Below are 27,271 nucleotides of genomic sequence, written 5' to 3' on the forward strand. Positions count from 1 at the left end.
TGCCATTCTGAAGGCCTGAACTCAAAATGGATTTAAAAACCTCACTTTTTTTTTTTTTCTTTTGCTAATGTGGAGCATTTCAGTGGGGGTCCATGCATACAGGTGTATCTGGTCAGGGGTGGGAGGCAGAAGGTGGGATATTTCACCTTCTCCTGCAATAAATACACTTTTAGTAGTGCAAATTGGAAGTGATTATTTTTGAGTGGGAATTCTTGCGGCAGGAGAGCTGAAGCTTTATGCCGAAGATGGGATTTCTTGCCCTTACCTCAGTTTGGGAGCTGTGTGGCCTCCAAAATTAAATTCTTCTTAATGGTAGTGGGAAGTGAGAAGACATTCTCATGGTGGGCTTCATTCCACCAGCAGGACCCTGCTGGCTCGGAGGTGGTGGTATCGATTGCCTCTCGATGACCTCAGTGTATCAGTGTCACCTCCGTGACACTGAGTAAGTGAAGAGTGAGGACCACTGCTCTCAAATGACTGCACAAAGCTGTCATCCAAACTCTATCCCATCAGAAAGCTGTTCCAAGTGTGATCAACTGTAATCATTAAGCTAAAGCTTCTCCCGCTTGTGTCTGATGGAGGGTCGCCTGATGGTGTCTGTGCTCTGCTTTATGGTACTGTTGGATTGTGCTGCGAGGGCCAGAGTGGTGTCAGAAATCCAACGTGTGAGGTTGAAATAGCTCTAAAAAAAAAATGGTTGGAATGTAGAGTGGGGAAAAAAAAGTCCTAACTTGATCTCAGTCTCTTAACCCTTTCTCCCTTACAGCCTTCTCCCCATAAGCTTTCTGACGATGTGCTCTCACAAACGCCTTCTGTGTGATTCACACCACCCCCTTGCTAGTTTTGCCTTTGCTTTTTTGACCAAAAAAACCTCATTAGAGGTTCCTGCCCTTTCCAACAGCCCCTGTTCTTCTGCAATGAAACCAGTGAATTAAATTGGTAGTTCGCCTTTTTTTTTTTTTATATTACAGTTGATTAATGAAGTGTCCTTCGGCGCAGCCCTGCGGATGGAAGGGCAGCATAGAAATCTCAAACCAGCCTTGGTAGTGCAGGAAATGGGGCGATGTTTGAGTGCTGTGCGTTCACGAAAGCCCTGGTGGTGGGAGTGGGAGGGGGGATGCTGCTGCGCTGGAGGAACAGGAGGAGCAGATACTTCACTTGGTATTTTGTACTTTAGAGAGAAAAAAAAAAAAAACCAAGACCAAAACAAAACCCCAATTCTGCTGCGCTTTGCTTCACAATAAAAAACATTAGTTAAAGCCTTGTTGGAGTTTCCTTGTGGGGAGCTGGGTGGGCACGGTGCTGTTGGGCTGGCCCTGCTCGGTGGGGTTATCACCTCCCTGGCACCCGAGTTTTGTTTTTTCCCCTCCTCTTGATTAATTACATCAGCAGTGACTGAAATCTTACCGCACCGAGGGCGACCCGCTGTGATCCGCGCTGTCAGCCCTCAGCCTGGCGCTGCTGGAACAGAGCAATAACCCCCCTCAACCTTCCCGGCGTGCTGCGTTCTCCCCCAGCACCTGCTTTGCACCGGCGCTTTCGAGTTCCGGATAAAACCTCGTGGGTTTTTTTGTTTGTTTTTTTTTTTTTTTTTTTGTCTTTTTGCGCCTTGTTGGCTCCCGCCATCTCTCCGGCCACGTGGCTGGCGCGCGGCAGTGACGTCACGGCGCAGCGCCGCCCGAAGGTCACACGCCGGGCTGGGAAGATGGCGGCGGGGGCCGGCGGCTGCCGGGTGAGTGAGTGAGTGAGTGCGTGCGTGAGTGCGTGCGGGGCGGCGGTCGGGGGAGCCGCTGCCTTCGCCGAGGGTCGGGTCGGGTCGGGTCGGGCCGGGCCCGTTCCGTGGGCTGCAGAGGCGGCGGGAGACGACACCGGGCCGCGGCCGCCGCACCGTGAGGCGCGGCCCGGCCCGGCCCGGCCGGAGGTGGGGGTGCCGTGAGGGGGAGCGCCGGGGCTGAGCGCTTTGGGGGTGCCGGGCCGGCACGGAGAGAGCTCGGTGCGGGCGGGTGTTGGCTCTCTCCTCCCCTCCCACCCTTTGCTGGGCCCCACCGGGGCGGTTGAGGTACCGGGACGGCCGAGGGACCGGAGCTGCTGAGGGACCGGGTCCTCCGGGGCGCCGGGGCGGCTGAGGGACCGAGGCCGCTGCGGTACTGGAACCTCTGGAGCACTGGGGCCGCTGAGGTACCGGAGCCTCTAGGGTACCAGGACGGCCGATGTACTGGGGCCTCTGGGGTATGGGGATGGCTGAGGTACCGCAGCCTCTGGGGTACCGGGATGGCCGGGGTATCAGAGCCTCTGCGGTACCGGGGCCGCTGGGGTACAAGAGTCTCTGGGGTACCGGGACGGCTGAGATACCAGAGCCTCTGGGGTACTGTGGCTGCTGAGGTTGGGACACCACACTGGGACTGGCCCAGCTCTGGCCCTACCCTGAGGGCTGTCAGGCCGGAGTGATGGCGCCTGGGGACAAGGGGAACTGGGCGAACCGGGCCCCGGCTCCTCTCCCCACTTCAGTGTCCCCACTTGCACCGCCATCGAGCTCAGTGAGGGACAGTCCGGGTCAGCTTATCCCGGATCGGTCTCGGCGCTTCCAGGGAGTCTTCACAGAGCCCTCTGCGATGCTGAGCTGCTCCGCTGGTGGCCTCTTGCAAGGCTGAAATTTAAACGTTTTTCCCTGGGGTTGAGCAGGTGAATGGATGTGTGTGAATTGAATGTAAAGGTTCTGGCTTGAAAAGCCACTTTGTAGCGCCACAGGCTTTGAAGGGGGTCGATCATGTTTTGTGCCCAAAGCTAAACATGGGATTAAGCATTTCTGCTTAGCAGCGTGGCAGAAACGTGCTTTTCCGTCAAGAACTGCAATCAGTTAAATCCAGCAGGCAGACTGCCCCAGGTTTTAATGCCGTTCTTATAGTTAATGTAGCTGTTTGAGTTATGCATATAATATCTAGTTTGTTCTTGCTTGCTTCAAAACCTGGCTCAAGTGGTGACTTGGGCAGCAAGGTTTGAAGATGGAAAGCGTTTCCTTCCTTGATTTAAACTGGGTACTTTAAGCTAGTGGAGCTTAGGTATAACTACAGAGGCAATAAATACGAGGGAGCTGAATTGAAGAGATGTGACTTAACAGGAGTGTAGAAACCAGTGAGTTAATGTAACGCATGTCTTTGGGCCAGGAAGACATGTGAGGCAACTACCCTGTTACTATGTCGCAGGTGGAAAGCCAGGATTTAGCTCGTGGTGTTTGGCAGTGCTGTCACTGAAGCCACAGGACCGGACAGTGCGGCTCTTCACAAAACTTTTTCAGCATCTAGGAGCCTGGTAAAGAGGTGGATGTGGTGGTGTTAGCTTGGACGCAGAATTAAATATTCTCAGCTTACAAATAGTTTTCCAAAGTCTTTTAATGGCAAAGCCCATTTGATTTGTCCATGGTTTGTTTTGTTTTTTTTTAATTTATTTTATTTCTTAGGGTGAGCAGTTTGAGAGATGGTCTTGCAGAGAAAGAACTTGGAGGTTAGTTTGAGGTAAAAGGTGCAGCTTTTGCCTGTCTGGAGGCCAAGGATAGGCTGAATAGATTTTTCTGGAATGTGGGAAAGAGGAGCTAGGCCAGTGCTGAAAGACCATTTTAAGGGAGTAAAGACAAGAGTCTACAAACTCTGTATAGTCTGTTTTCAGTACAGGACAATGGACTGAAGGATTAGCCACATGATGCAACAATTTGCAATTTGTGATCTCGGGAAGGTGCAGCAGAATTTCTCAGCGATCGTTCTGTGTGTGGACTTCTACTGTGTCTTTTCTGTTCTATGACTTGAGGCAAAAGGTGTTTGTCTCTGACTTCAGGTGGCACAAAGCTTATACACAGAGGGGTTCTGGGTTTCCTCCACAGCTGGGAGAAAGTTATATTTAAAGCCTGTTTTCCTAGAAAGAAACAATAAATTTCTATAATACATTACATTACATTATGCTTCAATATAAAACAAATGTTTCAATTCAAGGATGGATTTACTTTGCGTCACTGTTTTCATAAAATCACGGTTCTGTGAAGCACGTACGTTTTCTCAAGTAATTGTGAAAAGCGTATTGCCCCCTTTTGGACTGCAACTTTGGTTTTATCAAAATGAACTTGTAAGTGGATGGAGTGCGGCTCAAACACATAACAGAGCTTTTATGGATGACTCTTATCAAACCAGCCCACAGCGTTTCTTGTCAGTGCTTGGCATGTGTTCCTGGCAGACCAGTGAATATTGTCTATTTGCAGTATTCTTTCCTTTTTCCCTTGGCTTATTAAGACTGCTGTTGTCCTGTATTGTGCGCTAACCTGATCTTATGTTTTCATCGCAGAAATGTCTCATCAGCGGCATATGGCTTATATCCAGAAGATACCCCGTTCCCGCAGTCCACAGCGGTACAGTGTATAGAATGAGCAGGCCTGTGTTAGAGGTCCACCAGGTTGGTTAACGGCTGAAATTTTTGTATTTCACGCTGAAAGTGGTTTCCCGTCAGAGTACTGACCTGCAAGATGGGGATATGTTTCTGAAAAGCACCTGTTCTAGGTTGAAAGTTTCCATTTTTTAGTATGATGAGCTCGGAGTTTCGTAGTAGCTGAGTCCAAGTGACAGAGTTCAGGAGTTGGGGCTCTGCTGATTTCATCTATCAAATTGTTTAAACCTGAACTGGAGTTAAGCTTCCTCTGGAGAAGCATCTTTTTAAATAGCTATATAGATGTACTTGAAAGGGCATTAGAAATGTGTTGGACATCTGGCTGTTTTGGGGGTAAGCTGCTGCTTTTTCAAGGTAACTCTATGTTTTCCACAACATTCAATACATTAGAAGTGACCCCATGCTTGGCTTAAGTAAATCTACCTGCTGGCTTTGGTACTTGTTTAATTTAATGTCTCTTTGCGTTCTAAAACATGTGATGATTTTCTTTAGTCTAGATGCTACTCTTCTGGAGGAAGAAAGGGTTTTATATCTGGTTTTGTGGAGAACATCAAGCAGGAATTAGCGAAAAACAAGGAGATGAAAGAAAGTATTAAAAAATTCCGAGATGAAGCTAAGAAGCTTGAAGAATCTGATGCGCTTCGAGAAGCAAGAAGGAAATATGTGAGTCTTCCTCGTCAATTCCTTTGATGTTTTCATTGCCCCGTCACTGAGCTGTTACTGTTCTGACTGTAAATCTGAATCTTTCTGCAAATGAACTGTTTAGTTCAGTACGCCTCTTTTTATGGGAAGTTCTGCTTGACTGGAAATACAGGCTGGTAAATGGATGCCTTAGGGTGGTTTGGGATTTTTTTTAGTGGAAAATCTTTCCAGCAGACCCTTCACTGGATTTTCCAAATAACAAGCAGATAAAATAATGAGGCATTAAACTCAACATTGGCAGTATTTAAATACTTCTTCTGCATTCTTTGAAGAACTATAAACAGCATTACTTGAAAAAATGAAATGCTGATGCTGGTTAGTCAAGTAATGTACTCCCTAAGATGTAGCTCTTTTTGCCCTCAATGACAGTGTTAATGGGGTGTGCTATGTGCTAAATGGTTTCTGAGTATTTTCTGTCCTCATAGTTAAATGCAGTGTGTTTTATTCCACAGAAAACCATTGAGTCTGAAACAGTGAAGACCTCAGAAGTGATTAAAAAGAAACTTGAAGAAATAACTGGTACAGTTAAAGAGGTAAAATGCAGCTGTGGAAGAACCTTTCCCTGAGGCAGTTTTGCTCTAAGGTTATGTGTTTTGCGTGCAATCAAATTATCACTCTTTCTTTTTTCTTGTGGAAAGGTGGTGGCTATTCCAAAGGTGATCACTATTCTGAATCTTTAAGGCTGGAGTCATTAACAAAATTGCAGCAATAGTGTGTGATAGATTTATTCAATTAGTGTATGGTCAAAGGACAGGCACTGTCCCATGATTCCTCTCCAGTTTGGAGACTGGAGATGGTCCTTATGGTTCTACATTGTGTAGCAGTAAAAAAAGCCTAAGGTGGTTCTTCCGCTGGAGGGCAGTTAGAGCAATGCTGGAAGATCACCCTGGAAAGTTGTTTAGGAGATGTGATGCTCTTCACACTGACGCTTTTTGCTAATGTGATGAGGCTTCGGGCTTCTTACTGCATGTTGAAAAAAACTTGCAACATCAGAGGCTCCAGGTGTTGTGTGTAGAAGTGCTGGTGCTATAGCTGAGGTGCTCTCCTCTAAGTCAGCATGCTGTAAGTGACCCCGTGGCTCTGTGTGTCTTGGGAATAACAGAATGCCTGGAGGAGCAGGCGTCGTTCATGCTTAGCAGGTATGATTGTCTTCCATTCTAGGCTCAAACTTTAAAGATCACTGTGTCCATGTAGATCTACTTTTAAGCAATTGAATTCAAGTTATTTTTTAGGCTGGGACTAAGCACTGCAGTTTGTGATCATTTACTTCATTTCTTGTCCGAGTTTATCCGGGCAGCAGATGTATTTGAGTGTTTAGTATGCTTTGACTTTTATCTCTGGAGTAAATTTCTGAGGAGTCTTCCTGACAGTATGTTAGATATGGAATAAACCAGGTGCATGTGGCACCTGTAGAAGCTGATCTGCAGCGTTACAGTATCTGTGAATTCGGCTGGTGCAAAACCAGGCTGTTTGGGCAGTCCTCAGCGGGCCGCAAACCCTTTTATTCCTTATTCTCTCTTTTCTGCCCCCTTCTCAGCATGGGCACCGCTGTGAAGTCAAGGAGTCCCCATCCGTTCAGCATCTCCCTCACTTTGCTTCCAGGGGAGCCAGGGGATGTCTCACAGGACAGGGCCTGCTGTTCGGTAACCCAATGATTCCCGTGTGCTCAGCCTGCACCCACTGCTCTGAGTCTCCAGGGCTGCCACGAGGAGGAGAGAGCAGATCCGGGAGAGGACAATGTTGGTCCTACTCAGTCCTTTGTGGCGAAAGTGCCCACAAATCAGCTGGCTCAAAGATGTGCTGCTGGGTTAATCGTTAGCTTTCCTTCTGCTGTAGACCTGTCGGTACCCAGGAGGTGGCACTGAGCAAGAAGAGTTGGAGAAGGGCTGTCGTTGCGTTGTCTGCCACCCTGACAGTTACTCCCAGGCACCCGAGTCTTGTTTTTCCCTCCTGCTGATTAGAGTAGTTAAACCAGCAGTGACTGAAAACTTACTGCTCTTTCTTTTAAAGGGAGCACAGGATTTTCTGCAGTAAGTTACAGCTGAGAGGTACTTTGGGAGGCTTTTCCTTGTCTGTTAGTTGAAGCACGTGGACTTCATGTTCATAGCTAGGGTGCTTCAGAGCAAAGTGAACTTGGCTGTTTTCAGAAGTGGTTTAAGATCAAAGCTTGTGTGATTGTTCCCAACGCCTGCAGTCACGTGCAGGATTGCCGCTGAGGAACAGCCAGCCAGACACTGGACTTAAACTCGGTGCGATACAAAGTTTTTGTGGACCCGGTCCCCGCTCTCTGCTGTGTGCTCTTTCACTCACATTCTGTCTAAATGTGCCTTGGTGTAGCAGCTTAACTCTGAGTGCAGTTATGAGCTGAATGTAATGCTCTTTGCTGATGTGGACGTACCCAGTATCTTTTGAGTACTGTTGAGGGTGCTGTAAGCATCTTTATTAACCAAATCTCACTGAAAACCAGGGAAAAGTGTTTGGTACTGTTATCCTGTCCTTTCTCTTCCTCTGAGGTTGTGGCTTGTGACCTATCCAGGATTAGTTGCCTGCTGCCAGTGAGATTTCCGAGATCCTCAAGGATCTAATGTGTGCCGGTGCAGAATGAAAGGGTGTCCAGCTATGGGCAGAGTCCTTTTAGCTTCTTGCATACAAGATCCCGGCTCTGTAAACAGCCAAAGTGATGTATATGAGGATGTTGGGTTGAGAAACGTGTTTCTAATTCTGTAGGAAGAGTTGCATAGTGAAGAGCTATCTCAACCACTTCTCTTAAAAAGCAAGAATTACCTGATTGTTTCAAAGGAAAGGGCTGGGGTATTTTAGCTCTGGCATCATTAGTCTTTCTCTTTGATGTCAAGAAAAAAAAACAACTATTTTTTTTAAATCTGTGGGTAGCAGATACTACAAATGTATATGGTCCCATGAATAGCCAAATTTGTTATTCTGCGCAGAGGTGTTGGCTAATGCTGCAATGCCAACTCACAGTGTCCCGGTAAGTCTCTGCTGTGACTTGTAACTGTGTGTTCATCTTAGGTTTGATTAGTCTTGTCGTGTGTGCATTAGGAGGTCTTTAGCATTCAAAAAGAGGAGTTACTCAAGATAAATTCTCACCTGTTTCACCTGAAATGACCTTTTCTTTCCTGTTTTGTTTTGTTGCAGAGTTTGGATGAAGTAAGTAAGAGTGATATCGGCCGAAAGATAAAGGAAGGTGTGGAAGAAGCAGCAAAAACAGCAAAGCAGTCTGCGGAGTCAGTGACAAAAGGAGGGGAGAAATTAGGCAAGACGGCAGCCTTCAAAGCTATTTCTCAGGTACATAAGTCCTATGCCTCTGTAGGACCCAGCGCTTGCGGGCACAGCTCATTAACATGGAAGTTACGCGCAAATTTGTGCTGAGTATAAAATTAAATGCAAAACTATTATAGCAGGACCTTGTGAGCCATTGGAATGAGCTGATAAATTCAGGAGATGCGTTTTGCAGGTTTAACATTCACTCAGCAACTCTAGAAAAGTGTAAGTCTCAAGTAGCTGAGCTTCTGCTGAAGTTTGTTACTGGAAAAATTGGTTGCTGTGCTTGTGGAGTAGGGTAGCAAATGTCTTCTGTAGACAGGTCCTAGTGGTACTTGTGGGAACAAACTGGTTTGCTTAAAGCTCTCCTTTTCTAGAAAGTAGTAAGCGCTCATATATTTTGGTGTCACCCAGTCAACTGGTAATTAGCCTAAAAAGAAGTCTTCCCCTTGACTGGTTTCTCATGCTTCCTCTGAAGGGTTTGCTTTAGCCCTTGTGAGAGGAGATACTGGGCCAGATGGAGTGTCAGTCGTGTCCGTTCCCCTCTTTCTGTGTTTCTAATAAGACATCATCTGCTACAGGTCACTTATAGCCATAGCTGCAGGTCACATTATATGCTAATTTTTTTTTTTTTTCGTCTGTGTCTGTAATGAAACCTGTTCTCTTACCCCAGCAGCTTTCTAATCTAAGAACTGTTTGTTCCTTCCATGTAACACGCTGCTAGGCCAGACCTTATAGGCAGCAAATGATTTTGTGGGACCTTAAAGTAAATTTTTTGAGGCTTAAAGATTTGTTTTCTCTGTAAACAGATAAACCTTTTGATTCATTGTCAGATTTAACTGATCTGCAGAGCTTTTATAGGCTGCGAGCAGTTCTTGTAGCTTTGCTGTACTTTCAGTATGTATGTAGAATTTAGAATATTCAGTCTGCTGCTTCAGAAAAGCACGTTTATGCTGTGTTAGAAATTGTAGTATTAGTCTCATTTTGAGATCCCCATTGCTTCAATATTTAGGAGATATTTTATTTGTATGATCTAGAGCTTGATGGTATCCACAGGGACTTGCGTCTTGTTCTCTTCTCTGCCAGGTCCCTCAGATGGTCTTTTATAGTCAGTAGGAACAGACTGAGCTTTTTATTTGCTTATCCTTGATGCATATTGCTTATCCTTGATGCATAAAGTCACTTAAACTCCAGTGTCTGCTTCCTATCAGATCTCTGGTGTCCATTCTGTCTTGGCCCTGAGCACTGTTGTAACTTTCTTAAGGAAGGAGTCATGTTGACTTTCAGTAGGGGAGGAGGGCTTAAGCTGTGTTGGACACTTTGTGTGTTCTCCAGAAAATTTCTGCATAAAATAAAGTTGAAAAATAGCAGCCTCTGTAAAGCTCCATGGTGCATTGGGCTACATAACTGATATGTCCTCAATAAAAATGCGGATTGGGAAGTAGCTGTATATAAAGTGTATATAAAATCTTTTTCTGCCTGCAGGTGTCTAGTTGTAATAGGAAAGCGTACTTATTGTGCAGCAGATCGTTTGTAGGTACAGTCATTAGAGAAAGCTGCTTAAAAGTTCAGCAGTGAAAGTAGAGCAGCCAAGGTGAAGGAGAAACACTAAAAACGCCATTTAGTCCCAGTTCCTATTGAAGTGTATGATAAAAATTCCCAACAGTGGTTGTGGTAGGATGCAGCTTCCTCTTGGCAGACCCTGAACTAAAGATGTAGCTGTTCACTGGTGAGATGTGTATCAGGCCAGTTTTATCAGGCCGTTTTTCTTGATGTAGGCTCACCCAAGAGGGAGAATATCTCCTCTCTCTCCTTTAGTATCAGCTGCACTATTGTGAGTTTTTTTCACATCTCTTCCCTGGCAAAAACCAGTTTGCTTTGAAGCTATTTTCTCAGCTAGAAGGCGTGTAGAAGTCTATAAAAAGTGAGGCCCCTTTTTGTTTTGGGGACAGCAATACTTCTGTTTATTTAAGCTTGGGCCTAGAACTTGGATTTTATTGACCTTTCAGGTGGCTTTACAGTTAGTTGTTGGTGTCCTGAAGTCTGTCTTTTCCCGTTTTCGGCTACTAGGAATCATTCTTCCTTTTACCTGGGGCTTGTCATTCTATCAGCAGCTGCTGGCTGCTGTTGGGGGCTGATATGCTGTCCTTCCTCTGGCTTGATTTATTCCCATTTAAACTCTGTAGAGGTTACCCCTTATCAGCTGTAAGGTTTAGCTGTGTCCATAGCTTCTACTATATTGTTCTGTTTTCTTCAGGTTGATTCAATACAGCCATCCATTTGCTGTCCTAAGACTGTTAACTTCTTAAGCAGAAAGCCTTTGTACTGGTGTGTTTTTCAATAGACATCAGCAAAGCAGCATTTGCTGAATAAGGGAGAGGAGAATAACCGAATAACCCGTGGTCTCTTATCTTTTTTTCTTTTTTTTCTTTTTTTTTTTTTTTCTCTTCAGCAGAAGCAATTTTCAGTTTCTGGGAAAGGCGGGGGGAACAGTAAATCAACCTAATAGGGGTATTTTCCTTTCAGGGAGTAGAAACCGTTAAGAAGGAAATAGATGAAAGTGTTTTAGGGCAGACTGGTCCTTACAAACGTCCGGAGCGACTACGAAAAAGAACAGAATTCTCAGGCGAGAGGATTAAAGAGGAGCGAATATTTGAAGCTAATGAGTACGTATTGGATGTAATTTAGGGTGAATATCTCTGTGTATAATTTGATAAAAACTTTAAAACTTAACTACAGGTCAGGGATGGTTAAAATCCAAGTGCTGAAGTGAGGCTGTGGGGTGAGGCATGACGTAGCAGAGCAGGTAGGTCCGAGAGCAAATTTCCACCATAAGTTGATGATACTGAATCTTCCGATGGTGCAACTGGGCACTGAAAATGATAAAGTGGGTCCATAATGTTCTGACCTGAAATTTTGACTTGCGTGTGTGTTGTGTTTTCTCAGTTCTAACATCTTGCTATTGAATTACCTTTGGTGGGACTGAGTCTGAGAGCTCCTTTGCCTCTGCTGCCTCGCTCCGCTAAGTCGTGTATCATTTGCGTGGTGTATCTGCCTCAGCGATGCTGCATGCTGCGGTGACATTCGTCAGGATGTCTTCCATTTTATTCTCGCGCGGTTGCAAGTTACTTGTTCACGAGTACCTATGTCTTCTGTGCTTTCTAGGGAGGCCATGGGTATGGTGCTGCACAAAGACTCGAAATGGTATCAGCAGTGGAAAGATTTCAAGGACAACAATGTGGTCTTCAATAGTAAGTGTTCCAAAGACAAAGGAGTAGCACATTATTTTCCCTGCTCTGATTCTTGCTGTGTTGGATCTGATGCCATCTGTGCAACTAGTCTCAACATAATGCAAATCATAGCCATTTCTTTTTTGTTGTAGCTGTTGCTGTGAGGTGGTGTGAATGGGAGGTAGGCGTAGTTGACAACATTGCAGCTTTTCCAAGCTGCTCCATCTGTGTTCAGACCCTTCCCCCAGTCAGGCATTGTTTTTGATCAGTCCCTGCTCGCTGTAGGTACCAAAACCTGCTTTCGACATTGCTTAAAGAGAATTGAATTCTGTTTTTTTTTTTTTTTTATTATTATTATTATTATTTTTTTTTGCTAGTCAGATCCACTCTGTTGCTGGGAAGAGGCCAGGGCATGCATGCATGTCACCAGGGAAGGGGCAGGCAGATCTCTTCTTCTTGACCTTGAGCTTATAACGAGGAAAAAAATCTTGTCTTCAGTGAGATGGTTTCTGTTGTCATCTGCTTAGAACGCTGGAATGTGTGGGACTTTGCCTCCTTTCTGTTTTTATTGCAGAATCTAAAAATACTGCAGTGGGCAATGACTTTTGATAGTTATCTAGACACTTAATGTTTCTGAAAGGCATAAAAGAAGCCTGAGACCAGAATCTTTCAACAAATCAAAATAATTGCTGCCGGTGTACTGCAGGGTAAATGACTTGTTAAGGAAAAAAAGGCTGTGTAAAAGCGCAGCACAAAATTAACTTTGGATTGTGTTTCTTCCCAACTTCTTTTAAAGCGGAGCTCCTTGGGAGGTATCCAAGAATGGGTTTTTACATCCCATTTGTTAGCCTTTCCAAGGAGAGATGCTCACAGCTCCTAAAACTCCCTACATGTTGCATCCTGCACTCCTGTGCCATCTGTGCATTCTCTAGATTTTATGCGTATTTCCAAGACTGGGGTTTTGCAATTCAGGCAACATCGCAGATGTGGCTGCACCAAGCTTTACAGTGTGTGCTCTCCCTTTATGTACCACCTGTACCAAGAACACTCTGTGTTTTTTGGAAGGAGCGTAAGCTTTAGGGCAGGATTCCAATCGTTAATTGACGTGATGGGAAGAAGCTTCCCTGCAGGGCCCATTATCCCACAACTACCTTCTGCACTTCTGGTCCATCTGATGGTCTCCAGAGACAGATAATGGGTTGGTCGAGCCCTTAGTTTGTTGCAACAATGCCTGCTTGCTTGAATGGCCTTTTTAAATTTTCTTTTTTGCTTCACCCCCTGCCCTTATTTCTGCCTTTGAGATTTTGCTTTGCAATTCTCCCCCGTCGATGACTACTGTGGTTTTGTGACATGCTTGACTTGCTTTCTTATCAAGGTTGAGAAGTACGTAGAGCTGCTTAAAAACAGCATCCTTACTGATGTCTTGCTGTTTTATTAAAAGTTGGCAAGATTTAAGGTCTATTCTTGATTTCTTCCCCCCCAGTTAAACTTTCTGGTGTTGTTTTCACATCCTGCTAGTCCTTGTAGCAGACTGGCTCATGGGGTGTTAGAGGACTGTTACTGGTATAAGCAAGTCTAGTGTAGTTTCTACCTGACAATCTGCATTGAAGGTCCAGAGTTTCTGGCTGCTGAAGTCAGAAAAACCATCATTCTCCTAGTGACAGTTACTGATAGTTAAGAACATTGCAGGAAAATGAGGAGAAAAGTAACTGTTGGAATTGAAACTTGTTAATCAACAAAGAGGTTTAGAAGAGAACTGGCAGGTTTGATCTGCAACCCATTGCATGTTGTTTCCTAATTCAGGAGTGTAGTGGAAGGACACTGCAGCTTATATCTCTTCTCCTTTCAGGGTTCTTTGAAATGAAAATGAAGTATGATGAAAGTGATAATGCATTCATTCGGGCTTCCAGAGCTGTCACAGACAAAGTCACTGACTTAATAGGTAATGTTTCATCATTTCTGGGAAAGTGTGTCTCTAGCCTTTTAGCTCTGTTCCTCGCAACTGTTCGTGCTGTTGTCCTCCGTGTGGTACTAACCTTTGGGACAGATTCTGGAGCTTTATAATATTTTGCATGGATCATTATCCAGTATCATGCAGTGTAGCAACCTGCTACTGGATCAGAAGTGCAGTGTGATGACAAGTGCTTGTACAGGATAAATCTCAAGCCTAACTTAAAGCCTGCAGTCATTCCCCGGTGACTGTTCCTTCCCTATGCTATATAACCAAAGGTTTTTCCTCTTGTTTTTTGGCAACAGTTGTCGAGCCACCAGTCTCACTGACTTGTTTTATTAGGTGGATTGTTCTCAAAGACAGAAATGTCGGAGGTTTTGACAGAGATACTCAAAGTGGATCCATCGTTTGATAAAGATCGGTTTTTGAAGCAATGCGAGTATGATATAATCCCCAATGTCTTGGAGGTAAGGTGGGGCAGAGTATGATGCATTTGTTTGGTTTTTTTTTTTTGTTGTTTTTTTTTTTTTTTCCTTTGCTATAACATGGAAGCTTTTTTTAGTTTTCTGATGCTAAAATTAAAACCTGGGACAGGATTTGCTTCCCAAGCATCCAGCTTTGCACAGAACGTGAAATAACCTTGGGAAAAGGAACTTGGATCCCACATAACAATTGAGGTTAAAACCATATTTCATCATTTAGTAGACTAGCAAATTTTTTTCTTGCCTCGAAAACAAATAACCATCTTCTCCCATGAGAAATGATATGAGCATCAGAGGGATCAAACCGAAGTCGGTGAATGAACAGTACTGGGTAAATGGCGAGATCAAATATTGATAAGGGAAAGAATTTGGTGTGTATGTACTACTGGATTCTAAATTATCTGTGCTTGGCAAGAAGACCGGGTCGTGACAAATGGTACAGTGAAAATATTTCTGGCTTTAGTCAAGGCAGTATGTGGAACTTAGTGTTTTTAAAGACTAAAGTATAAAACCACACAGAGGATAGCAGGGATGAAGGATGTGACTTCAAGTATAAATGGATATGGTTCCCCTCACTGTAACAGTATGTCAGAAAAGACAGAGAGAAAGTGGGGGATTTGAAAAACTACAGCAGAAATTGTTTTGAGAGATTTGTATGAGACTGGAAAAAATGAGGCTTGAAGAGAGAAATAAATGCTAAGAGAGAGCAAAGTGTTATTTTTCTCATCCTAGAAAACAGTGCAGTGAGTGATCATGTCTCAAATTGATACATCTAATACACATGTAGAATTATTTATGATGCTCCTAGTCGTGAGGTAGCCTTATAGGCTGAATAAAAAATAATGTGATTCTTATAAACATCCAAACTGATGCAGAGTTAGGTTTTGTCACTGCTGTCTTTGCAGTGACTGACTTGTGTATCAAATGTGTGACGGGAACCATAATGTCGACAGTGAAATAGGACAGACCTGTGACAGTGAATCTGCATTCCCTAACGGTGCTGTGGCACTAAAGCAAGCTGCAAAAAATGGGCTCTTGACTCTTGGAGAATGAATTTTTCACGGGAGAGGTTTTTTCATGCGGTAGGCAGCCAGGTTACAGATGCAGTCGAGTATGATTTGTAGGCGTTATGTTGAAAAACGCCCTGTCATGTATAACTAACTTTATTTTGAAATCTGCTGAATTCCCAGCATCTATCTTGTTATGAATTCCAGGTGTTTATTACACCGTGGTTTAAAGATAAACCTTTTTGTGAGTTGTAGCATGATTCTTCTGTTCGTTCTGAGCCCTGAATTTTTCACAGTCTTGAAAACTGTAGATCGGCTGCTGGCTTGTACTCCTGCTTCTGTCAGAGCCCACCTCCCAGGATTTCTGGGTAGCGTGCATTCTGCTGACTTTTTGGACAGGAAGGTACAAGATAGCTTTTATCTTAATTATCGAAAGGTTTCTATACTTCTGACTCAGTACGTGTGTGTTTATAGAAGTTCTTATTGCTGCTCCTCTTTGAAGCTCCTGTCCTTCTTCAGAGTTTCACAAGGTGTAGGATTTAAAGTCGTTTGCTGCTGAAAGTGCTGATAATTTCAACTCTTTGATATAGGTGTTTTAAAATGTTTGTATTTTATTTGGTTTTTCTCTTTTAGGCTATGATGTCTGGAGAGCTTGATATCCTCAAAGATTGGTGCTATGAAGCGGTAAGTAGAGCTACTAAAAATGTCTGAAAAGGTTATGATTCTCCCTTGTAAGTAGATATATTGTGCCTTCTTTGCTTCCAAGCTGTCCAACTGTTTTATCTGTGACGTTGCTTACCTGCTTTGCCCAGCTGCTTCCCTGGGTAACATGTTCACACTGTGTAACACTCATGCAGTCAAGCGTACATGCTGGACTTCTGGAATAGTCTGGATATGAGAGGAGAGCTGTTTAGAGACAGCAAACAGAGAGAAACTCAAACTAGTCTAATTAGCTCCAGTTCTGCGCTGCCCTTCTTGATTTGGATGCGCAAAAAATTTGGATGGAGCCTGTGTCCCAGATATGGGGTGAGCAGGTGCAGAGATGTTTGAGCTGACCCAAAAAGGTGATGCTTTTCTGCTTACAGAGTCAGGTTCTCCCTGGAGCTACTACAGAAACACACCTCCGCTGCAATATCCCAGCGAATAATCTTGAGAGGCTGAAGTTTTTCTGAAATTGCAGCATAGATAATCTGCAGCCTGCATAATCTCACTGCAGAAAACTGGATTTTGTTTTATTGTACAAAAACTGGTTCTGTTTCTGTACTGGGATAGATTTTCAGTATTGGATCCGCTTCTTGAAGCACTGAATATGAACTGGTTGCAATTCAGTGATTGTATTATTGTCCAATTAACTTCATGAAAGGAAATCCTTTCCTGACAATGCAGATGGACGTTTGTCCTGGTCTTCGCTCTGCTCCAAAATAATTGTGTTGTAGGCAACACAGACCCATGCTGCCTCTGTTTCTAAAAAATTTAGCTGCTTCAAGTGAATGTTCTCCTTCCGATCACCACCACCAGAGGGCTGGAAATACACATGCTGGAAGAAGCAATTTTTTGTATTTAATTTTTTTGTTGTCATTAGTTGTGATTAACGTCTTTGTAACAATATAGCAGTATGTAAGAGTAAGATATTTAAAGCAGTCTGAAAATAAAGTAAGTTCTTTATTGGTACAAGCAACCTTTGAAGTGACACGGTAGAATTCCTCTCCAGTCTTTAGAGGGAAGTAGCATGATTCACTGCAGTTTATAAGACAAAAAAGCAAATGCTTCTAAGCTAGTTATAGTTATAAAATAAGCTCATAAGTCAAGGATCATCCATAAAATAAGCCCAGGGAGGAAATTATGGTCCTATTAATGTGAATCCAGGAGATAAAAGGCTCTTGAACAGAATCATACCACAAGTGTTAAGTGTGTGATATTGATCACTAGCGTGCTGGAATACAAACCAGTAAAGCAAAATTTTAAGTGGCAGATATACCAAGCGAGCTGCAGGTTGCTGTCAGCCCACTGGCTTAGGTATAGTTTGTGGTTCGTAGAGCTGTCTCTGCCTTCTGTGCTCAGAATCCCTCATCTGTAACTCCAACTTCACTCTAGTGACTTTGCCAGTAACTTCTGTAGGATATTTGCATTGAAATGCTTGTCGTGAAGGTTAGAAGATCCATGGTGGGGAGGTCGGTAGGGACTGCCTCCTGTTTGTTTGATACCTGCCAAGAATACGGTGATAATGCTGGAAACAAGTAGAAATTCACTATCCCCAACAACAGTTCTTCGTGCATAAATAATGGAGCATATGTGCATGTGCCTGAAAGGAGCCAGGAAATGCTGGTCTGCCTCCAGGGTCTGGCTGGGTATTAGGAAAATAGCTTGGTTCCCAGACTGTTTTTCCTTGTCTGCTGTCAAATCAGAATCGTAAGTGCCTTGGCTATGAGGTGCACTCGGTGTACATACAGAATCACAGGGTGGTAGGGGTTGGATACTGTGTTGTGAATGATGGGTTTCCTTTTATGGCCAGGGGAGGTGGGATTTTTAGTGAGAATTTGCTTATGTGAAGCCCAGGGCGTTTGATGTAGCTGTTTGATACCTTGCAAGACATATGTGTTCAACATATTTGCAAAAACCTGACTTTTCTTATCTCTTTTGATGATTCTCTCTAAGCAGAAAATCCCTTTTTCTTTGTGACAGAACAAATTCAAATGTGTAACACAAGTTTGTTGCTTCATTTAGACTTACAGTCAGCTTGCCCATCCAATCCAGCAAGCCAAAGCCATGGGTCTCCAGTTCCACTCCAGGATTCTTGACATCGACAACATTGATGTGAGTGTCCTTTTCTATATTTCACCTTGGGGGAGGAATTAGAAACTCAGGAGGGTTTTTTTTCTTTGCTCTGACTGCTGGGTTTTTTTGTCTCATGCCACTCTGGTATTTGCCATTTCTGCTAACAGAGGAGCAGATCACTGCTGCTGGAAGGGAGAGCTCATGGGACAGGTTCACTACTGTGTGATCATGCCTAAATTATGGCGTTGTCTTTTGTCTCCTCTCTGCCAGGGCACCTTGATCTTAATCACCAGCTTCTAGATTGAGAAAGGCAAATAATAAAGGCAAATAGCACCTACCCAGTGCTTTCCAAAAGGGCTTTGTTGGTGCTTACTCTGGATGATAATGCTCAGTGCTTCTGTGACTCGAGGTTGTGCCGTGCAGGAATGGCTGTTAGAGGGATGTAACTGCTGTTCTGGAGGGCTACTGATGAGCGGGGAGGTCGTGGCTGTGAGCGCAGCCCTTGCCTCCTTAGGAGCAGTGTTGGTAGTTGGGGACCGCGGCCAAATGTCTGCACAGTCTTAACGGTCTCTGCGTTCCCCTTTATTGAGGAGGTAGAGGTGTTACGGTTCTACTTAGCAGTAAGTCTACAGTAGTACTTCTATTTAATTAAGTCATTAGTGTCATCTGTTAATGGCCCCTGAGTTTTCTTTCAGATCTTTCCTGCAATGGCAAATCTCAAAGAAATTGCCACCTGTAGTCAGACCTTTCATATGCCATAACCAGCGCTGCCTCAAAGGAGACGTCCAAGGGGAGGAGGGGAACAGGGCAGCTGTACACGAGTGCTTGAAAATACGTGTGGAAGTAATCTGAAGTCAGATCAGCTGTTTGCCTTTGTCATCAAAGGTGCTACCTCAAAGGCAGCAACCTTCAGTACGTGTTTCTGTTGGAACCAAGTATTATGGTATAATTGTCCAATATACTGCAGCTGTGCAGTATTATCCTCAATAAAATTATAAGCCGGATCCATTCAGACAATTACCGTAAAGCCAACTGCAGGGTCGTTCCTGTAGGTACAGAGAAGACAGAGCTATTTAACAGGGGACTAAGCCCACCAGTGGTCTGGTCGAAGGTAAGGAAGTGGAGGAGCTTTCAGGCAGAGATGGCAATGGAGCATGGTGATAAAAGGATGCTGTTCAGAAAGTGAGAGCTGTTCCAGATGTTGTTGGGTGTATTCGCTGGCCAGATGTTGCTTACTTGTGGTCACACCCCTACAAGACGTCAGGAAGAATTCAGGAACCCTCATGGAAAACTGAGGGAGGAAAATCTGATGCTGTTGGTGGTTTGCGGAAAGGCGGACTACGGGTAGGGATTTTTCTATACCTGCTGCCCTTTGCAGGAGTCTCTCTTTTTGTACCCACATCATTAGAAACGTGGAGCGGGTGCAGGAGAGCTCCAGAAACACGTGAGGAAATGCCCTACGGCAAGAGTGAGTTTGACCTGTCTAGCCCTACAAAAGGAACAGCAGGAACTGACTTGATTAATCACTACATATCTTCACAGGGAGTAAGAAGATCATCTACAGGGCATCTCCTAACACAAAAAGCTAACGTCTGGTCCTCTTCCTAGGACTGTTTGGCCTTTTGGTCTGATAGGCTTCTTGTTTTATCTTATCCATCTGGGCCCAGAGGAGGCCATTCCTACCTCTTCGGTGACTCTGGATATTAGCTGCAAGCATGTGCCAAATGAGCAGGGGAAAGTTCTGTGGCATCTGCAATTCTCTTGATTGTCTTCAGCAATAAATAATGTGGTCTAACAAAATTAAGGCTATGGAAGTAATAAACGTGATTGCTTTTTTCTAAGCGTCTTACTTAAATCAGAGGATTTTCTGTGTCGTGTCTAGGAGACTGGATTTCATTGTATGCCAAATAACTTTGTTCCTCTGTAGGTGCTAATTAGCGTAGAGTTGCGCACGGATTCTGAGTGGTGGCTGGAAAGACATTTCCTGTATTTTTGCATGAAATTTCTCAAGAAAATTGCATCTTAGCTGGAAAATGATTGATATGGAACATAAACAAGTGCAGCTCTTGTTATGCTGTCTGTATTGCAAGAAAGGGGGATAAAGGGTGTTGTGCGTTTAAATTTTTAAATGCGTTTCCGTGGAGGGGATTTATGGGAGTATGCTGAGTGATCTCATCCAGAAAAACAGTTCAGTGAGTTTGGAAAAAAAAAAAAAAAGCCAAACATTTCAAAGATTTAAGGGAATTCACATGCTGCAAACTTGGCAGAATTAAAATTAAAATCAGTCTTTCAAACATAAGCATCTGAAGTCATGTTCCAGGTACTTGCTTAAGCACTCTCTATTTCACCAGACGACTGCTGCTTTTAAATTTAATGTAATTTTGGATCCTTGATGTTTCTTAGGACTATTTATTTGACTGCCTAAATGTAGTTTTAAGTATGTGACTTGTGAAACGGGCGGGGGAGGAGTGATATAAATACTGTGTTGGTTATAGTTTTTTGGGGGATCATAGTACTAAAAAGTAAAGCAATAGCAGTATGGAAGTCTTGGTGCCTGTAAGGGATGCAGCCTAGTCGGTGATACGGTCCTCCTCCTTGAAACCCACGAGCAAATTTGTGTTGTCAAATTATCAGTGCCAATTGGTGTCATATAAAATGTCGGTTGTGGAAATCGGTCTGACGAAGAGCTGTGAGATGTGGGTTTTGGTCCTTGGGTGGAAGGCGTTACGCGTTGCTGACTGAGTCAGCCCAGTTGCAGAAATGCGGTGTGGTCTGGGGTGGTGTGAGTTACTGCCGAGCTCGGGAACCCATTCCCTCGGGTTAAGCAAAGGAGCATTGCGGTAGTGCTGCATTTTCCTCAGGGGAGAATAAAATAGAAATATATATATATACACGCGCCTTTGTGAATTATGGCACAGTCTTGTATCTGTCTTTTGTGATGCATTCTTTATTATGTGATAAAATGCAATGTTTTTTGATACAGTATCTCATATAAAAGTGAGTATAATCGTGCTACTTTAAGTTTGAGGTAGGATGATTACCTTTTGGGGTAACATAGCCAGTAACTCCAGAGTTACTCAAGAGCAAGATATTATTCTGTAGCATACTGCATTCCCACAGTACCGGCAGAAAGATGGTTGTATTTTTCAAGAGTACAATTTTGGGTAAACAAAACTTAATTTTCCATTCCTCTTTGCATTTCAGTTAATAAGTTCTTCAAATATTTAATGGAGTGATCTTAGAATAGAGACAATAATCCTGTCAAACAAAAGGCTCTCACCTTGAAGTCTTTCTGCTACTTAGTTCTTTTTATCTAGTTCAGTACAACTTTATATAGAAGATTCATTTAAAAGCAAGAGAAAAAAACTTTAGTTGATGTATTTTCTTCAGAAAATGTCATTTTTTTTTTAAGAGCAAAATTTCTTTTATTTTTGGTTTCTAATTTGGAAATAACAGAACAGAGCTTGTTCATGTTTCCCAGATTTTTAGACTTGGAAAAACTGAAGAAAACTTTCAGAATGGTTTTGGGGAAGCTTTTAAGTACGGGGAATGTTTTGGGGGAAAATGCTTTGCTGTAAAGTCTACAGCATCTGTATTAACAAAGTGGGTATAACCTGATTAAAATAACTAGATTCAGCTTGGGGAGAAGGTGGGATTGTTAGCCCGGTCAAGCCATTGCAGTTGTGTTAAATACTTGATGCTTTCACATGAATCTGCAGAAATTGTCTGTTTTTTAACGGAATTTTCTTTCCTTGCAGCTGGCTATGGGGAAGATGATGGAGCAGGGACCAGTATTAATCATCACTTTTCAGGCTCAGGTCGTGATGGTTATAAAGAACCAGAGAGGGGAAGTGGTGGAAGGTGATCCAGTAAGTAATGCTCGTTGGCTGTGTACGGTTTCCCTGGGTCCCCTGCCGGTTGTCTCGGTTGTTATGGATTTATCTTTGTGCATCGAGAGCGGTGGGTGTCCGCACATCCCCCATTGACTGGTATGAATAATATTCCAGCTCGGTGTGGGCTCTTTATTCCCATCAGGCTCTAGAAGTGTTACGACCCATTAATTGTGAATTACCATATATGAGGAGAGTCTGCAAACGCTTAGAAGGGACAGAGAAAGGGATGCTTTAAATTCACAGTAAGGAGAGGAGCTAGAGCCGTGACCACCAGCAGTGCTTTCCCTTCTAGTTGCTGCTGCGCCTGGCCAGCGCGCTCCCTGCCTGCCGTTATCGCCTCTGAGTTCTGCTCCTTTGGCACCCTCTGGGACAGAACTGAACTTATCCTGCTGTAGATTAAAGCTCCATTGCACAGCTTCCACCTGCTCCTGTTCTTTTTTTTTCCTCCCATTTCCTTTCAAAGTAAGAACAAAGTTGTTTGACAAACACGGTGGGAGCTGGAGTTAAATCATTTGCAGGGGATGGGGAAAATCACCGAGTTAATGTTTTTGGCTACTGCGTCACTACACTAGTACAAAATACCTTACAGCGCTGCGAGCTTTTCCTTCCACAAAACTCTCCCATATCCAGGTGTATTAAATGCTGTATATGGTACAGCATAATGGGAACCTCTGACACAGGGTGATTTGTGGTGTGGCTGCTGTGCAGCAAATCTCTGGCATCTCTCTGGATTGTACTTCACTGTGGTTTAGCTTTTAACGCTGCGAGTCCAGCCTGCCTGTTCCGTTGTGAGTGATGCCAAATGGAACGTGTCAGATGTAACCGCAGAACATGCTTGTTACCAGAGTTAATGACACAGCAGGCTCCAGGAGCCCGTGCCTTTTCTGGAATACCTTTGTTCTCCGGTGGCTCGCTATCCCGACAGCTCTGGCTTGTATTTGTGTCTGCGCAAAGTTTAAGTAGCTTAATGATATGTAATGGGGGACATTGTGAGATGCCTGGAGCTGGCAGTTCTGTGCAGACTTCCATTAAAATTAATACATGCATTTAATAAATATCGGCTTTTTGCAACCATTCTCTAGTCCAGGCTATAAGTTTACAAAAAAAGGGACTAATTTTAATGATGGGGCCCATCTGGGCTGATTTATAACCTGTCACATCGACTGCAGGGGAGGAAGAGCTGATATAGTGATTTCTTGCATTAAATTACTGCATTCCTAGAAGATAGATATTGATGTGATAATTATTGAACAGGATATCAAAGTCCGTTTGCTGTCTGATTGCTCTGGAGCAGCAATAAATCAAGGAGATGCATTAAAATTCTCCGTTGGAAACAAAACTTCAGCTTTAATCAAATGTCAGATGCAGGCTGGCTGGTAACTATGATTTGGTGTTAACTGCTGAGCTGCTCCTGCGGAGTATTGAACAAATGACCTTCTAGGGAAAAGGAGCCTCAAATTGTAAACTCTCTAAATAGAAATCATATGCTTGTAATTGCTGCAGTATTTTACCTCGTTGCAATTGTTCAAGTGCACTGCTGTGCCACCAGGCTCACCCCAGTGAGATGTGGGGAGACTGGGCAGCCTCTGCCAGGGCTGGACCAGGTGGTGTGGCAGATAACGTAGGGAATCCACATGGAGCACCACAAAATCCATCTGGGAAGGTGAAGCCTTAGACAACCCATCGAGCAACGCTGCGAAGGCAAGGGAATCTTTTTGAAATTAGGTCCTGAAGGACAGTGAGACGGGATGCTGTTTGTCACAGCAGACTGTGGGATTAAAGGACAAATTTTCGCCTTGCATGCATGGCCGTGATAGAAATCTGCATTTGGGAGTCCACACCTTTGCTGTCCCACTTCCCGTGAATGTATGCAGCAGCATGCGCTGCACGCTGAGGATTAAGGTGTACCCTATTAATGAAAGCACCAGATCAGAAACCCAGAAATCTCTCCGCTTTGGAAACGCAGAAATTTTATGTTTCATCACGTCTCATTTCCAGGAAGAAAGCTTTGCTACTTGTTCGGTACTTCATGCTGTGAGCTCACCAGCGGCTCTAAGCTTATCTGCTATTCATCCCTTTAGAAATCCTACGTTCAAGAACATAAACTTTTCCAGATGTAGCAGAGCTTTGATGCTGAAGTGTGTGATTAAATTGCCTTTCATACACAAGTTTACGAAATGGACTTTGAAAATCACATATATCATACAAATTAACATTCCGCTGGCAATGTTAAGTCCGTTATGTTACCCACTTCATCTTGAGCTTATACTTAGTGTTTTACACTCAGGGAAGACCTGTTAGCATCACTGTGGCAATATGCAGCCTGTCTCGAGCAGGTGAAACTTTCGATGTTTTTCCTCTCTTGTCCCCTCTGCTCTTCCTTCTGACATATCCCAAACATGTACACCACTCAAGTTTTCAATCACTTTTAACACTCCTGAGCAGAGCTGAAGCAAGTTAATCTTCTGAAACACCGAGCAAGGAAAAAAAATGACTTTATGATATGTGATATTTCTAAAGCATTAGTTTTCTAATGACTGGTCTGGTACAGAAAGCCTCCCTGCTCACATTTGTGTATCTAAATTATAACCTATAAAGATTCACACATTCGATCAAAAAATGTAGTAGTTAAGTATACATCCGGGAGCTGAGCCAATGCACAATCTGATCCCTCAGTGATACTTCCTTATCTGAGCGAAATGCTCTCCGTGGTTAATGGTTAAATGATAAAAATCAAAATAACCTTTGATTTGCAGAATGGATCTGTGACTCTGTGCCAGATTTGGGCTCCTGGCAGCCCAGTCTGCAACGGGCAGCGTTACCTCTCCTGGGAGAGGCAGAGACTTTGTCACAGGTAGCTGCAGTGACTCTTCAGGGAGTTGTTTTCATAAGAGCGTGAGTGATGGCCTCGGGATGTGCTGAGATATGGCTTTCATCCTTATTCACGTACTATGAACAAAACTGCTGGCGTTCTCGTTACATGCGTCAAGGATGGAAAAGCTTCTAGTTTTTTTTTGTTTTTTTTTCAGTCTGTAACTCTGTATGGTGAAAGCGCTGTTTGCACAGCAGAGATTTGATTGCAGAATTAGCGTCTGTCTGTGGCTGGGCTTGGTGTGATCTGATTTTCATTGATAAATGCTGGGGGTTTGTGCTCTCTATCTCTTCTCAGACCCGGTGATGATAATTTCTGGGATAATTTGGGCTGCTGAAATTGAAGTGTGAGAGCTAGGGATATAGCTGCTGGGAGGGGATGCAGCTCACAGGCCGACGTGGGAGAGGCAGAGTTATAGCCACAGGAAAGAGCCTAAATTTGATTGAAGGTTACAGAGAGCAGTGCAGCCTGGAAACCGAACCAATTTGAAACCAGAAATTTATATTTAAAAATAAGCTCAAATATTATCAAACTATCCTTATTTGGGACTTCTGGGCTTAGAACCAGAGAGGAAAATCACAACAACAATCTCTGGCACATCCCCATCAGCGCTGAGCTAGGAGGTCTGTGACCATCACGCATGCTCTAACGACACGATTTTCCTTCCAGGACAAGGTGCTGCGGATGCTGTACGTGTGGGCGCTCTGCAGAGACCAGGATGAACTCAACCCCTACGCCGCGTGGAGGTTATTGGACATTTCCTCATCGAGCACTGAGCAGGTTCTCTGAGAAGAATTGCACCCAAGGGCATCCTGTACCTCTCTTGAAGCAGCGCCATCTCTGAACTCGCACCAGTCTGCTGTATGACGGACTCTGGGGGAAGGAGGCTAGACTGGTTCCTTCTCAGAAGAACAGGCTATTCGGTGTGCCCTCATTATACCAATCCCTGTTACGAACTGGACGAGTCTGACACATCTGCCTTACGCTTTGCTGTGTAGTATCGCACTGTAAGGATGTACGGTAGATTTCAACGTGAATGGTCTAAGACACAAACAGCTGCTGTTGGCTTCTTTTTTGATTGTGACTGAAAGAGGCTGGTTTGGGTCCTGTAAGTTTTCCCAGTGCTTCCAGTGATGGACAGAGGTGGGTATCGGAGAGGGAGATGTGTCAGGTCTAGTTCCCATCTGCTGTCATCCTCAAAGCATCCCTGAAAAGAACTTAGAGATGCTTTTAAGGCATGTTGGTCTTAGCTAATATACATCTCTTGCACCGATAAGCCTTCTGCTGCTGCAGTGTCTTGCACTTTACCAAACCAAATACAATCGGGACTTTCCACGTCACTCTTTGTTGGCGTGGAGCGGAGTCAGGATGGCGATGTTGGCATCATCGGGCAGGTTCTTGAGGCTGGTTGCAGGGTGGAGTTTGCTGCCCGTGGTAATATTTATATATCCGCAGCTTTGCAGGGGGAACATTATTGTTTGTGGCGTTCTGTTCATTGTGTCAGCCGGTACCGCTAAAGAGCGCGCAACGGCATTTCTATGTTGGGTTAATCTGATGGCGTGGAGGAGACAGGCTGTAGGTGGCTACGAGGAAGCAGGCAGTGCTACAACAGTGGTTGGGAGTAGAGATGGACGGACTGGCAACAGATGAGAAAATAAAATGCAGTAACAGAACATCGCCTCTTGTAGCTCAGGTATTATGTGAGATGAGAAAAGAGGGTGCAGTTCACACACCTGCTGCGTAAAGTGCGTCACGAGCGTGGCTTTCTTCACCAGATGGACTTGTGCTTCACGGGGAGGGCACAGCTGGCCTGGGGGTCCCGGGTGGCAACTGGAAGATGTCAGAGGGTGAGCTGCTGGCACGCTTACATGGCCTCGTGGTTCTGGGCTTCTGCTGGAGGCTCAGTCTGGGAGCTGTGGTGTGGGTCAATGCGTCAGCTGCCTATTAATGGGAAGTGAGGTTGCGGGGAGGGGAGTGGAAATTGATTGTGGGATAGGAAATCAAAGGACTGAACTGCTGCTGTGTTCTGCCTGTGCACAAAACAGGGTGATGCAGGACAGTGCTTCCTTGACATTATGATTAAAGAGAATAATTGCCAGTTCTTCCTTTCTTGTGAGTGTCCGGATCAGTTCCTTTGAAGGTAAATGGGATTATGTCACAGCCCTTGAGTGAGACATTTAACTGCAGCAGCTTTCTTAGAGTGCGAGGCGATGAGTGTGGCAAATTCAATAGCAGAGTCTGCCCTGTCCCCTTAGAAGAAGCCCAGACCTGCTGTCTGGCTGCCACGCTGGGGATTTCTGTCTCTCAGGGCAGGCTGTGGGTGGGACGTGGTCCCTGCTGCCTCCCTCATCGCACAGTTTTCTTACTGGTGCTTTTGCCAGTGAAATAATTTCAGATTCTTACTCAAATATCTTAAGCACTAGACCACAAACTAAAGATCCAAACAGGATAAATTCCCCAATAAATGCACAAGTCGTTTATGAAATTGGGAATAGCTGTATCTGACTGCCTTCAGGAATGGCGGATGAACGTTTGATGTGGGCCTCACTCAGTGAGGCTCGCTCTGGGGCAGATCCCATCTAACATCTCCGCGCGCAGGCTGTATCGTGTGCGCGGGGACTGATCCTTTATTTGAACAGCCGGACCACT

General features: G+C 44.3%; 1 protein-coding gene across 1 annotated transcript; it reads left to right on the forward strand.

Moving 5' to 3' along the window:
• Positions 1 to 1,705: 1,705 nt before the first annotated feature.
• Positions 1,706 to 26,957, forward strand: TIMM44 (translocase of inner mitochondrial membrane 44; the record flags this gene model as incomplete). Its single annotated transcript, XM_082495361.1, has 13 exons — positions 1,706 to 1,732; positions 4,330 to 4,437; positions 4,921 to 5,091; positions 5,583 to 5,663; positions 8,287 to 8,436; positions 10,939 to 11,078; positions 11,578 to 11,663; positions 13,492 to 13,584; positions 13,936 to 14,060; positions 15,716 to 15,766; positions 17,807 to 17,896; positions 21,616 to 21,726; positions 25,292 to 26,957. The coding sequence occupies 13 exons, from the start codon at positions 1,706 to 1,708 to the stop codon at positions 25,409 to 25,411; spliced, it is 1,353 nt and encodes a 450-aa protein (XP_082351487.1). The 3' UTR covers positions 25,412 to 26,957.
• Positions 26,958 to 27,271: the final 314 nt, after the last annotated feature.

This window comes from Vanellus vanellus (assembly GCF_965231255.1).
Source record: "Vanellus vanellus genome assembly, chromosome: 25".
Classification (NCBI taxonomy): domain Eukaryota; kingdom Metazoa; phylum Chordata; class Aves; order Charadriiformes; family Charadriidae; genus Vanellus; species Vanellus vanellus.